The following is a 12,634-nucleotide window of genomic DNA, read 5'->3' on the forward strand; positions in this document are numbered from 1 at the left end:
CAGACCACCTATATTTTCATCCAGAACACAAAAAACAGAAATCCTAGCACTGATCCTTGTAGAACACCACGGGTCACAGACCTCCAGTCAGCAAAACACCCCTGTGTATCTTCTGTGACCAAACCAATTTTGTCTCCAACTTACTAATTCATCATGGATCCCAGGTCGCTTAATCTTCTGGACCAGTCTGCCATGAGAGACCTTGTCAAATGCTTTAGTAAAGTCTGTGTAGACAGCTTCCATTCCCTTACCTTCATCAATAATTTGTGTCATTTCCTCAAAGAAAAGTCAAATTTGTGAGACAAGAACTCCTGTACAAAGCCACTCCTGTTCAAAACTATCCCTGATAAATCTATTCTTTTCCAAATGTGAGTGCATCCTGTCACTAAGAACCTTCTTCAGTAATTTTCCTCCTCACCAGCCTATAATTTTCTGGATTATCGTTGTTGCCTTTCTTAAACAAAGGAACAACATTGGTTAATCTCCAGTCTTCTGGGACCTCACCTGTGGCTAAACAGGATACAGAGATCTCAGTCAAGGTACCAGCAATCTCTTCGCTTGCCTCCGAATCCGTCAAGCCCTGGAGACTTGTCCACCTTGATGCCTTTCAAGATGCACAACATCACCTCCCTCTTAATATCAATGTGTGAATATATCCCTCCCTAATCTTACCATCATCATGTCCTTCTTGGTGAATACCAAAAATGAAGTACTCATTAAGAACCTCATCTACTTCCTCTGGCTTCACACATAAATTGCCTCATTTGAGTGGATCTACCTTTTCTCTAGCTACCCTCTTGTTCTTAATATAGATACAAAATGATTTGGGATTCTCCTTAATTCTATTTACCAAAGACATTTCATTGCCCTTTTTAGCCATTGTAATTCCCGCTTTTGTTATATTTCTCAAGGGCCTTGTTTAAGTTTAGTTTCCTTAAACTTACATATGCTTGCTTTTTCTTTTTTTTTGCCTTTTTTTCAGTGCTTTCATTTCCTCCGTTTAATCAACGTGAAAGGAATACATTTAGTTGAGTCAAAAAAAGGCTATAATCTCTTTTTTGAACATGCATAACGATAAGGGTATTGCATGTATTAGTTTAGTCACTCTTATAAATGCATCACTGACTTTACTTCCTCTCTGCACTAGTGCAGACAAGTGTGCTAATTGTGTATTTGTGTTGTGGATTTGCATTAATTGTGTTTGCCATCTGTGGAGAAAGAATACAGGTTGAGCCACTTAGTATTATTGTGCTTGGTTTTGCAACAACCGCATGTTTCAAATGTTCTTTAGATTCTAATGAATAAAAATTGTCAAGCTGCAGCTATCAATTTATCATTGGAAAAAATCGAGGATATTATTCTGAGGAAATTTCACCATCTCGAAGTTTGCAAAGGAGTTCCAGTTGTTTATACTCTTTTGAAAATGATAAAACCAAATTATTGAATAACATGAAAAGCAGCCCTAAGTTTAAATCCAACCAGCTTCTATGGTAGGATTTGAATCAATGTTCCCAATACATGAATCTGGGGCTGCTGGTGCTCACCTTCCACCCTACCAACCTTCGCATAAACCAAATCATCCGCCGACATTTCCACCACCTCCAAACAGACCCCACCACCAGGGATATATTTCCCTCCCCACCCCTCTCCGCCTTCCGCAAAGACCGTTCCCTCCGTGACTACCTGGTCAGGTCCACGCCTCCCTACGACCCACCCTCCCATCCTGGCACTTTCCCCTGCCACCGCAGGAACTGTAAAACCTGCGCCCACACCTCCTCCCTCACCTCTATCCAAGGCCCCAAAGGAGCTTTCCACATCCATCAAAGTTTTACCTGCACATCCACTAATATCATCTATTGTATCCGTTGCTCCCGATGCGGTCTCCTCTACATTGGGGAGACTGGGCGCCTCCTAGCAGAGCGCTTTAGGGAACATCTCTGAGACACCCGCACCAATCAACCAAATCGCCCAGTGGCTCAACATTTCAACTCCCCCTCCCACTCTGCCGAGGATATGGAGGTGCTGGGCCTCCTCCACCGCCGCTCCCTCACCACCAGACGCCTGGAGGAAGAACGCCTCATCTTCCGCCTCGGAACACTTCAACCCCAGGGCATCAATGTGGATTTCAACAGTTTCCTCATTTCCCCTTCCCCCACCTCATCCTAGCTTCTAACCTCCAGAAACTCGATCCCCTGACCTGTCCGGACTTGTCCGACCTGCCCAGCTCCTTTTCCACCTATCCACTCCACCCTCTCCTCCCTGACCTATCACCTTCATCTCCTTCCCCACTGACCTATTGTACTCTATGCCACTCTCTCCCCACCCCCACCCTCCTCTAGCTTATCTCTCCACGCTTCAGGCTCTCTGCCTTTATTCCTTTATTTCGGGCTTTTGCCCGAAACGTCGATTTTGCCTGTCCTCGGATGCTGCCTGAATTGCTGTGCTCTTCCAGCACCACTGATCCAGATGCTGGAATTCTAGGCCAGCAATTTTTAACCACGAAGCCACTCCCTTCCCCTATCATTTTTGTGTTCACGTCTGAAGTGGGACTTGAATCTTAACATTTTGGTTCAGAGCCAAGAATATTTTCAATTCAACCACAACCAGCAAGCATTATCTTTATATTTGGAGGTTTTCGCTATGAGTACTGTTCAAACTGACACCAAGAAAAACTCACTGGATTTTAATTCCAGTGTCTTAACCACTAAATCGTCACATCTTCAATCTACACCCAATGCATAATGAATGACAATAGACAATATAGACAATAGACAATATAGACAATAAGTGCAGGAGTAGGCCATTCTGCCCTTCGAGCCTGCACCACCATTCAATATGATCATGGCTGATCATCCTTAATCAGTATCCTGTTCCTGCCTTATCTCCATCACCCTTGATTCCACAATCCTTGAGTGCTCTGTCCAACTCTTTCTTAAATGAATCCAGAGACTGGGCCTCCACTGCCCTCTGGGACAGAGCATTCCACACAGCCACCACTCTCTGGGTGAAGAAGTTTCTCCTCATCTCTGTCCTAAATGGTCTACCCTGTATTTTTAAGCTGTGTCCTCTGGTTCGGCACTCACCCATCGGCGGAAACATGTTTCCTGCCTCCAGAGTGTCCAATCCTTTAATAATCTTATATGTCTCAATCATATCCCCTCTCAGTCTTCTAAACTCAAGGGTCTACAAGCCCAGTCGCTCCAGTCTATCAGCGTAAGGTAATCCCGCCATTCCAGGAATTGACCTCGTGAACCTACGTTGCACTCCCTCAATAGCCAGAATGTCTTTCCTCAAATTTGGAGACCAGAACTGCACACAGTACTCCAGGTGTGGTCTCACCAGGGCCCTGTACAGCTGCAGAAGAATCTCTTTGCTTCTATACTCAATCCCTCTTGTTATGAAGGCCAGCATGCTATTAGCCTTCTTCACTACCTGCAGTACCTGCATGCTTACCTTCATTGACTGGTGTACAAGAACACCCAGATCTCTCTGTACTGTTATGACCTGTGAAAGACAAATCATAACCAGTATGCAAAGTAAAACAATTAAAGAACAAACTGAACTTTGGCAGTACTGCCAAAGAGAAATGCTTAGGTTTGTGATGATTAAATATTGACAATCCCAGGTACTGATTGATCATTGCCAAGTAAAGGAATTGATATGAAGATTGAATTGACAATACCATAAATATTCTGATAAGCAATAAAAGAAGACATGTACTATGAACATCTTATAATTTGCACATGTTGTTAAACACGTGTTCCCCGTATCCATGTATTATTAGTGACTACTGTCCATATGATTAAAAGCCCCAAACTTATGCTGGCTAAGAATTGGGAAGAATGCAAGATTCTAGGTATTTATTAACAAGGGCATTTTTACATTTCTATCTCATTTTATGTTGTGAAAATATTCAGCTGATAAATATGTTACAATTTATTTGTATAACAGGATTTACTATGTCCTGCTGTTCACAGTCAAAGTTTATTGGAGTCTCTGGGGAGGTGTTGGTGTTGTGGTAATGTTACAGGACTTGCAATCCAATGCTCTGGGGTACTTTGAATTTGATAAAGTTCTGGAATTAAAAGTTGGCTTAATGGCAACCACCGTCAATCATTATAAAAGCCCATCTCCTTCACTGTGACGAAGGAAATCAGTTGTCCTTTCTTGGTCTAATATACACGTAACTCTAGACTCTCAGCAGTGAGGTTGAGTCAACTCCCCTTTGGGCAGTTAGGGATGGGAAATAAATGATGGCCCAGCGAGCACCACCCAATTTTTCAAAGAAGTCTGTTTGCATATGGATATGTAGGTATGTTCCTTTCTCAACATTGACAATATTCATTCAGATTTTCTGGTCCTGGCTGTACTAGGAGAAAAAAAGCTGATTGAAAACCAAACACCAGGAGTTTCCTTAAAGGAGATAGGGATCTCTTAAGCATTGGGCCTTGGCTGATGGTAAAAATACTTTGTTTAACTTCCCTGCAAAATACTGGGTGACTAAGCAAAAAAGGTAAAACTCTAAAGACACTGTTCTTCATCAGAAATAAAATTTTGATTTCTTTCATCATTTAGGTTATTATGGTATCCTGACGACAGCCACTCGCTCTCTAAAGTTGGCACAGAAGTTGATGTTTTCATGAATATTGCTTTGTGGTTTAACTTTGCACTGGGTATAACTAAAGCAGCTTGAGACAGTTTAATGTGAAAAATAATCTAACTCAACTGAATATGTGATGCTGCTTATTTTAATCAGCAGGTGCTTAGAGTGTATTTCCTTTTAGCTATTTGGCAAGGCTGCACATCCCCTTGCATTTGTACAAAATCCATTTAATTTAGTGCTAATTTGATTCAGTGGCATCACCCTTTCCTCTGAAATAATTATGGATTCATACCATATTTACAAAAGTGAAGATAATCTGAGCTGACAATTCATTGCAGTAATAAGAGTGAAGTTTTGTTTCAGATGGTGTCTTTTTTGCATTAGCTATTAAATAGATTAAAATAAATTAAATTACCCATTTAAGAACATAGAAATTGACCCATACAATTAGATTTAGATTAGATTACAGTGTGGAAACAGGCCCTTTGGCCCAACAAGTCCACACCGACCCGCCGAAGCGAAACCCACCCATACCCCTACATTTACCCCTTACCTTACACTACAGGCAATTTAGCATGGCCAATTCACCTGACCCTGCACATCTTTGGATGGTGGGAGGAAACCGGAGCACCCGGAGGAAACCCACGCAGACACGGGGAGAACGTGCAAACTCCACACAGTCAGTCGCCTGAGGCGGGAATTGAACCCAGGTCTCTGGCGCTGTGCAGCAGCAGTGCTAACCACTGTGCCACCGTGCCGCCTACAAATTATTTTGAAAAAACGGTTAGTAGAACTTCTTCAATGCTTAGCCCCAGCCGTAACCAGCAAAAGACACTAGCTGATCAAATGCTATTTGAGGACCTGATTATTGGCTACCATGTTTTCCTGCAAATTAGTGGCAAACATTGTAGTAACTTATTGGCTGTGAAACACGTCAGAACAACTTCAGGATGTGAAAATCAGTACAATAATACATACTCTTATCTTTCCAAACTCGAAAATTTCAAATAATTGTTTTTCTGGCTGTAGGTAGCCAATCCTTCATAGAATAGAATCTTAAAATTCCTACAGTGGAGATAGAGGGCATTTAGCTCATCAAGTCTGCACTGACCTCTGAAGAGTGTCCACACAGACCTTCTCCCCACCCCCCAACCAAATCCCGATAGCCTTGTATTTACCATAGCTAATCCACCTAGCATGCACAACCCCTGGACACTACATGGCAATTTAGAAAGGCCAATCGACTTAACCTGCACATCTTTGGACTGTGGGAGGAAACCCACGCAGTATGGGGAGAAAGTATAAACTCCGCACCAATAGTCATCCAATGCTGCAATTGGACCTGGATTCCTGGCACTGAAAGTTAGCAGTGCCAATCACTGTGACACTGGTTTAGATGAGTGGATCAGACAAGCATAATGGTCATGGCAATGCATTACTTTTTTTAAAAAAAAATCTCCTATGTATATACCTTATTAAAATTCAGATCAGGTTACAGAATAAAAATACTTTGTTACTGATCATAGTGGGAAAAACTACTTGCACATCATACAATGCATATTTCCAAGCTAAATTTGTGGGAGTTGAAACTTTAGGCTCTATTATAATTAATGACTGTAGCCAAAGTTAGCTTGCTATGATTGGAAAAGTTTGTTTTCTATCAGTTAATGACGTGACCTTGAGTACAAATTTTTTTTTTTGCAATGTGTCTTGTTCATTCTTGCGTATGGATGATGTGAATATAGATTTAAGATAAACTCAGATTGTATTTCAATTTGTGCACTTTAATTTTTAAACATTATGACTGTTTATGTTATGAGTCAGGCACCAAAGGTATCAGTGAAAATTCAGACGTTCAGGTTTAGACTCTCTTAATGCCTGTGCTAGGTCTATCTCTCTGACGATCTTGGCATTGATGATTTTGTTCCAATCAATTGTTGTGTGTGTAAATGGCAGTTGGCGCCGAAGACCCTTAAGCAGACAATCCAACTTCTGATAATTCTCCATTAGACCAACCTGGAGGAAGAGAGAACAGAAGAATAATCACTTGCAGCTCAGAATGCAAAAGATTCCACTTTCAGTCACTTGTAAAGTTGCTTTACAATCAATTCTAACTTGACAATCGGTTTACAATGGTTTACAGTTAAAATGTGCTTCAGTAATAAAAATCAAAGTTTTTTTGCTATCTTCGTGAAGCAATGCAATTGAGTTTATTTGAGAAGGAAATGATTTATGTTTCATCACTATAGATGTCATTTGCAAATGATGTAATCTCTGGCTGCTATACAATTTATACACTATCCTAGTGTTGTAGGCAATCAAGAAAGTTTTTACAATAAAGATAGTGGCCCACCTAAACCAAAATACACATCTTCAAATCAGGTCTTGAGGAGGGTATCTGTGACTAACAAATGACTCATTCTTTGGAGAGCAATTTATAGCAAGTTAGCTTGACTTGTGCATCATCTAGATAATGCTGACTGGCTATGTCTTTAAGAAAATAAAATTGAAAGAGAAACAGATTCATAAAGGATACACACCTGTCACCTGACCTCCTTTGTGGTTACTATGGATGTTCAGGAATTTGTTTTCAATATAAATTGCAGTTGGCTAAAATTGACTAAAAACCTTTGCTCTCAGCCATCCACTTCAGATTTAATTAAGTCCTTCTCAAGACGTGTGCGTCTATGGAAAGGAAAGCATTTTTTTTGCTTATCTCTAATTGTCCTTAAGAAGATGATGCAAGGTCACCTGGAATACTGTGTTCTATGTGGAAAAGTTACTTGTGCAGCACTTGTGTAGAGTTCCAAGATTTTGAATCCATGATGAAGCAGAAGTGCAAAACAGCATCTAAGTCTGGATAGTGTGAAGCATGGAGGTGAATAAATATATTTATATGAAGTCCAGTAGTTTTAGTGGTGATGTGTGCTGGTTGAATCCTCAGACCCTACACAATCTCTCAAAAGAAGGTCTGTGTGTGGGGGCTAAAGCTGTGCACTGGAAGAATTGGAGAAAAACACAGTTGGCTATTTTGCAGTGAAATCAATTTGGTTTTTACTGATAGATGAAAGTAGTACTGCATAGGAAACAAGAGATTTTGATTCTTGCAGTTTTTTTTAACAAAAATACTACTTGTGTACTAGTTTTATTGCATAAAGCATCTGCATGTTTGTCTTTTTATCGTGAATTATTCAACAATGTATTACCCAATAGAGTGTAATCTTAACTATTGACCGGCTGTCAGGTTGCAACATTTTATTAACATCACCACAGTGGGTCTTTTTTATTCAGCTGGCAGTAAGCCTAAATTTTCAATGTTTAACATCTAAAATTACAAAACATAAACTGCAGTACAAAAGGATTGATTCATGGCAAGGTCTATAGGGAAGTAAAAAGAATGCAAAAGTTTCAATGTATTGTTAATCCTTTAAGCCACATAAACATACAGTTGTCATCTTTATTAATGATAGGACTAACTGTACTTGAAAAGAAAGGGCCTGTAAAATATAAATTCTTGAGATGATGTACTGATAAAGGTTGCCTTTATATCTATCATCACCATTGATCTGAATAGTATGGAAAGCAAATTTGGACAGTAAGTCTGTCATGTTATTCCTAATTACCTTATATCTTGATTCCATCCATCTGAGCAATATAATGCTAGTGAATGCCATTAGCAGTTTTTTACTTGATGAATCAGAAAACATAATGAATAGGTAACATATGCTGTGGTAGAGCTACCTGAAATTCAGTGTCAGCATTTTCAATAACTTTCACAAACTCTGCAGCTCCTTCACTTTCATTCTAGTGAAAGAAAGAAGATGGAAATGTAAGACAGGTCGTCAACCTCCTGTGACATCAAACGAGTGAGAGAATATGATCATTGACTCATGTTTCAGCTCTCTCTGTCTTGTTGTTTTGTCTCTTCTGCCTTTCTCTTTTTCTATCATGCCTGCCTTCCCTAAGCCTCTTTTTGCTTTTGTCTTTTGCTTGGAAGTTGATGGGAATGTCACTGTGCTTAAGATAAGGTGTCACCAATAGTTGCATTTGGGGCTGGTGGTTGTACAAAAAATGGGAGCCTTCAGTCCATTTCTACCCTCCCCTGAATGACTGTCGTAACCTCATTTAATACCTTCTTTTCCCTGCCCACACTCAACTATTTCCAGTGGTTGAATGAATGTTGATCTGAGATTAAGTGCATATGAGTTAGTTCTTTAACGCGTCGGGAGTCTATGAAATATAATACTTGTGTTAGTGAAGCAGAGACCAGATCAATTAACCAGATCAAGTAACCAGATCAAGTTCGGCAGGCAGTTCAAGGTAAGGTGAATAGAGAGCTATGAGAATAAAATGGCATATAGAATAACAAGTACTACATGTGTAGGATAAACTGGAAGCCCAATCACTACTTTCATGTTCTAATCTCGATTATGGTTATTGGTAACCCCCCTCGTCAGATCCACACCCCCACCAACCCAACCTCCACTCCCGGCACCTTCCCCTGCAACCGCAGGAGGTGCAAGACTTGCGCCCACACCTCCCCCCTCACCTCCCTCCAAGACCCCAAAGGAAACTTCCATATCCGCCACAGATTCACCTGTACCTCCACACACATCATCTATTGCATCCTCTGCACCCGATGTGGCCTCCTCTATATTGGGGAGACAGGCCGCCTACTTGCGGAGCGTTTCAGAGAACACCTCTGGGACACCCGGACCAACCAACCCAACCACCCTGTGGCTCAACACTTCAACTCCCCCTCCCACTCCACCAAGGATATGCAGGTCTTTGGACTCCTCCATCGCCAGACCACAACAACACGACGGTTGGAGGAAGAGCGCCTCATCTTCCGCCTAGGAACCCTCCAACCACAAAGGATGAACTCGGATTTCACCAGTTTCCTCATTTCCCCTCCCCCCACCTTGTCTCAGTCAAATCCATCGAATTCAGCACCGCCTTCCTAACCTGCAATCTTCTTCCTGACCTCTCCGCCCCACCCCAGTCTGACCTATCACCCTCACCTTGACCTCTTTCCACCTATCACATTTCCGACGCCCCTCCCCCAAGTCCCTCCTCCCTACCTTTTATCTTAGCCTGCTGGACAAACTTTCCTCATTCTTGAAGAAGGGCTTATGCCCGAAACGTCGATTCTCCTGTTCCCTGGATGCTGCCTGACCTGCTGCGCTTTTCCAGCAACACATTTTCTGCTCTGATCTCCAGCATCTGCAGACCTCACTTTCTCCTCAAAGACTTCAACCTACTGCGAATCCTCTTACAAGGATGCCTTCCTTGAAGAAGCTCTCTTCCTCCCTCTACAAAGATTTTAGTGAGTCCCTCTCTCACTGCACCCCCCAGGTCATCTCCTCTGCACAGAAGCTCTTCAGCCACATTCTCAAACAGACTCGCTACCACAGCCATATCTCCTTCCTCAGCACCTGCCTACGGAACCGACTTATCCCGCACGGACTCCGGACTACATTCCGACCAACAAAACTTGGACCCAACCAGGACAACCAGTACCTACAACAAATCCGAAGCCTCCAGCAACAGACCTACCTCCGGATCCTCCGCTCCACGCTTGCAGCCATGTGCCGCTACCTACATTCCCTGCAACTCGACCTACCCCAACTCAGGACAACACTCTCACAGACCTGCAAAGGACCTCTACTGTTCTTCATCCACAGAAGAATCCATAAACTAAACAAACAGTTCTTCCTAGCCATATCAGAAATTAAAGACAGTAAGTACCAAAAACTTTCATGTATTTACCCCCCACACTTCGGATTCCTCAACTGTTCTAGAATCTTTCATCGGCCTCCAAAATCAGTCTGGCGCCATTACACACGCGGCCGCTACATCGCCTGCGGCAATAGCCGCCGCCGCCGATGACGTCACTTCCGCCCCCACCGACCTCGCAGCCTCCGCGATCGCCGCCCAGACAACCACCTCCACGATCGCCATGAAGACAATCGCCGACAGATTTGCGACCTCCGCGGCTATGGGGAATAACTCTGTCTCTGTGGTCGCCGCAGCCACTTCCGCCCCCAGTGACATTACTAACCTACACAACCACAATGCCGCATGTGTCCCTGCCCCCACGCCGATCTCCACGCCTAACCCTAACCAGCCGCCGAGTTCCGTCACCATGCCTAACCCCGCCCCCACGATGATCTCCGTCACCACACCTAACCCCGCCCCTTCGCCGATCTCTGACTGCATGTCTAACCCCGCCCCCACGCCTATATCCGTCACCACGTCTAACCCCGCCCCTTCGCCGATTGCCATCACCACGCCCAACCCTGCCCCCACACCGATCTCTGTCCCTGCCCCCCAGGCCTAACCCCGCCCCCACACCCAGCTCCAGCCCAACACCAGGTCCTAGCTCCCAGCCCTGCTATGTTTTCACCATCCCTCCAGACCTACTCCTCTCTGAGGATGAAAGATCAGTCCTCAGCAGAGGCCTCACCTTCATTCCCCTACGCTCTCGGATTAATGAGTTCAACACACGGCGTGACATCGAACAATTCTTCTGCCGCCTTCGCCTCCGTGCCTACTTCTTCAACCAAGACTCTCGCCCACCCTCTGACGACCCCTTCTCACGCCTCCAACACACCCCATCCACCTGGACACCCCGTGCTGGCCTCCTACCTGCCCTCAACCTCTTCATAGCCAACTGCCGCCGCGATATTAACCGCCACCTGAACTCCCCCACCCCTCTCACCCACTCCAACCTCTCACTCTCGGAACGCGCAGCCCTCCACTCCCTCCGTTGCAACCCCAACCTCACTATCAAATCAGCAGACAAGGGAGGCGCGGTGGTAGTTTGGTGCACTGACCTTTACACCGCTGAGGCCAAACGCCAGCTCGCAGATATCTCCTCCTACTGCCCCCTTGACCATGACCCCACCCCCCACCACCAAAGCATCATCTCCCAGACCATCCATAACCTCATCACCTCGGGGGATCTCCCATCCACCCGATGTGGCCTCCTCTATATTGGGGAGACAGGCCGCCTACTTGCGGAACGTTTCAGAGAACACCTCTGGGACACCCAGACCAACCAACCCAACCACCCTATGGCTCAACATTTTAACTCCCCCTCCCACTCCACCAAGGATCTGCAGGGCTTTGGACTCCTCCATCGCCAGACCACAACAACACGACGGTTGGAGGAAGAGCGCCTCATCTTCCGCCTAGGAACCCTCCAACCACAAGGGATGAACTCGGATTTCACCAGTTTCCTCATTTCCCCTCCCCCCCCCACCTTGTCTCAGTCAAATCCATCGAATTCAGCACCGCCTTCCTAACCTGCAATCTTCTTCCTGACCTCTCCGCCCCCACCCCAGTTTGACCTATCACCCTCACCTTGACCTCTTTCCACCTATCACATTTCCGACGCCCCTCCCCCAAGTCCCTCCTCCCTACCTTTTATCTTAGCCTGCTGGACAAACTTTCCTCATTCCTGAAGAAGGGCTTATGCCCGAAACGTTGATTCTCCTGTTCCCTGGATGCTGCCTGACCTGCGCTTTTCCAGCAACACATTTTCAGTTCTGATCTCCAGCATCTGCAGACCTCACTTTCTCCTATTGGTAACCCCTGCCCCATTCATTATTCCATTAGCCATTTCCAATTGTATCCTTGCTTTTGTCACAGCTGCTATATAATCCTATTCAATCAACCCTCTGGTCTTCTGTTGTCCCTTAATCTTGCGCTCACAGCATCATTTTAGTTCTAACATCATGTTTTCACAATCTGGAAGCTGAGCTTGTCATATCAGAGAGCTTACTGGTGCGAGGTTCTGCTGTATAAACTAGAGTTTACATCCAGTTTTATAAGAGCAGATCCCTTGCTGATGCATAAAATTGCACGGATATATACACTTGGATATAATGTATATTTTCCTTACCTTTAGAGCAAGGTTTTGTTTCACTTCAACATTGTTGGTCAAATTGATATTACCCTCCTCAAAGTAATGAGCCTGAGGGAGGAAAAGTTAGAATGAAAATTTAAAAACCTCATATGTTTATCTGT

General features: G+C 44.0%; 2 protein-coding genes across 7 annotated transcripts in view; one reads left to right on the forward strand and one right to left on the reverse strand.

The window, feature by feature from the left end:
* The window catches only part of LOC122559105 (acylamino-acid-releasing enzyme-like), a 64,409-nt gene extending 57,611 nt beyond the window's left edge, over positions 1–6,798 (forward strand). For 5 of the 6 annotated variants that reach the window (XM_087994491.1, XM_087994495.1, XM_087994490.1 and 2 more), the window contains one exon: positions 4,576–6,798. In XM_087994491.1, coding sequence (XP_087850617.1) covers positions 4,576–4,693 — 118 coding nt within the window. In that variant the 3' untranslated portion in view covers positions 4,694–6,798. The remainder of the gene's footprint in view (positions 1–4,575) is intronic. The other variant, XM_087994493.1, reaches the window with a different exon arrangement.
* The window catches only part of LOC122559263 (F-actin-capping protein subunit alpha-2-like), a 48,510-nt gene continuing 42,315 nt past the window's right edge, over positions 6,440–12,634 (reverse strand). The window contains exons 8-10 of the mRNA XM_043708643.2: positions 12,510–12,581; positions 8,345–8,407; positions 6,440–6,619 (exon numbers count right to left, since the gene is read on the reverse strand). Coding sequence (XP_043564578.2) covers positions 6,440–6,619; positions 8,345–8,407; positions 12,510–12,581 — 315 coding nt within the window. The remainder of the gene's footprint in view (positions 6,620–8,344; positions 8,408–12,509; positions 12,582–12,634) is intronic.

The sequence above is a fragment of the Chiloscyllium plagiosum genome, unplaced genomic scaffold, assembly GCF_037043375.1.
Source record: "Chiloscyllium plagiosum isolate Xiang-an unplaced genomic scaffold, Cpla_swu_hap1 HiC_scaffold_14, whole genome shotgun sequence".
Classification (NCBI taxonomy): Eukaryota; Metazoa; Chordata; class Chondrichthyes; order Orectolobiformes; family Hemiscylliidae; genus Chiloscyllium; species Chiloscyllium plagiosum.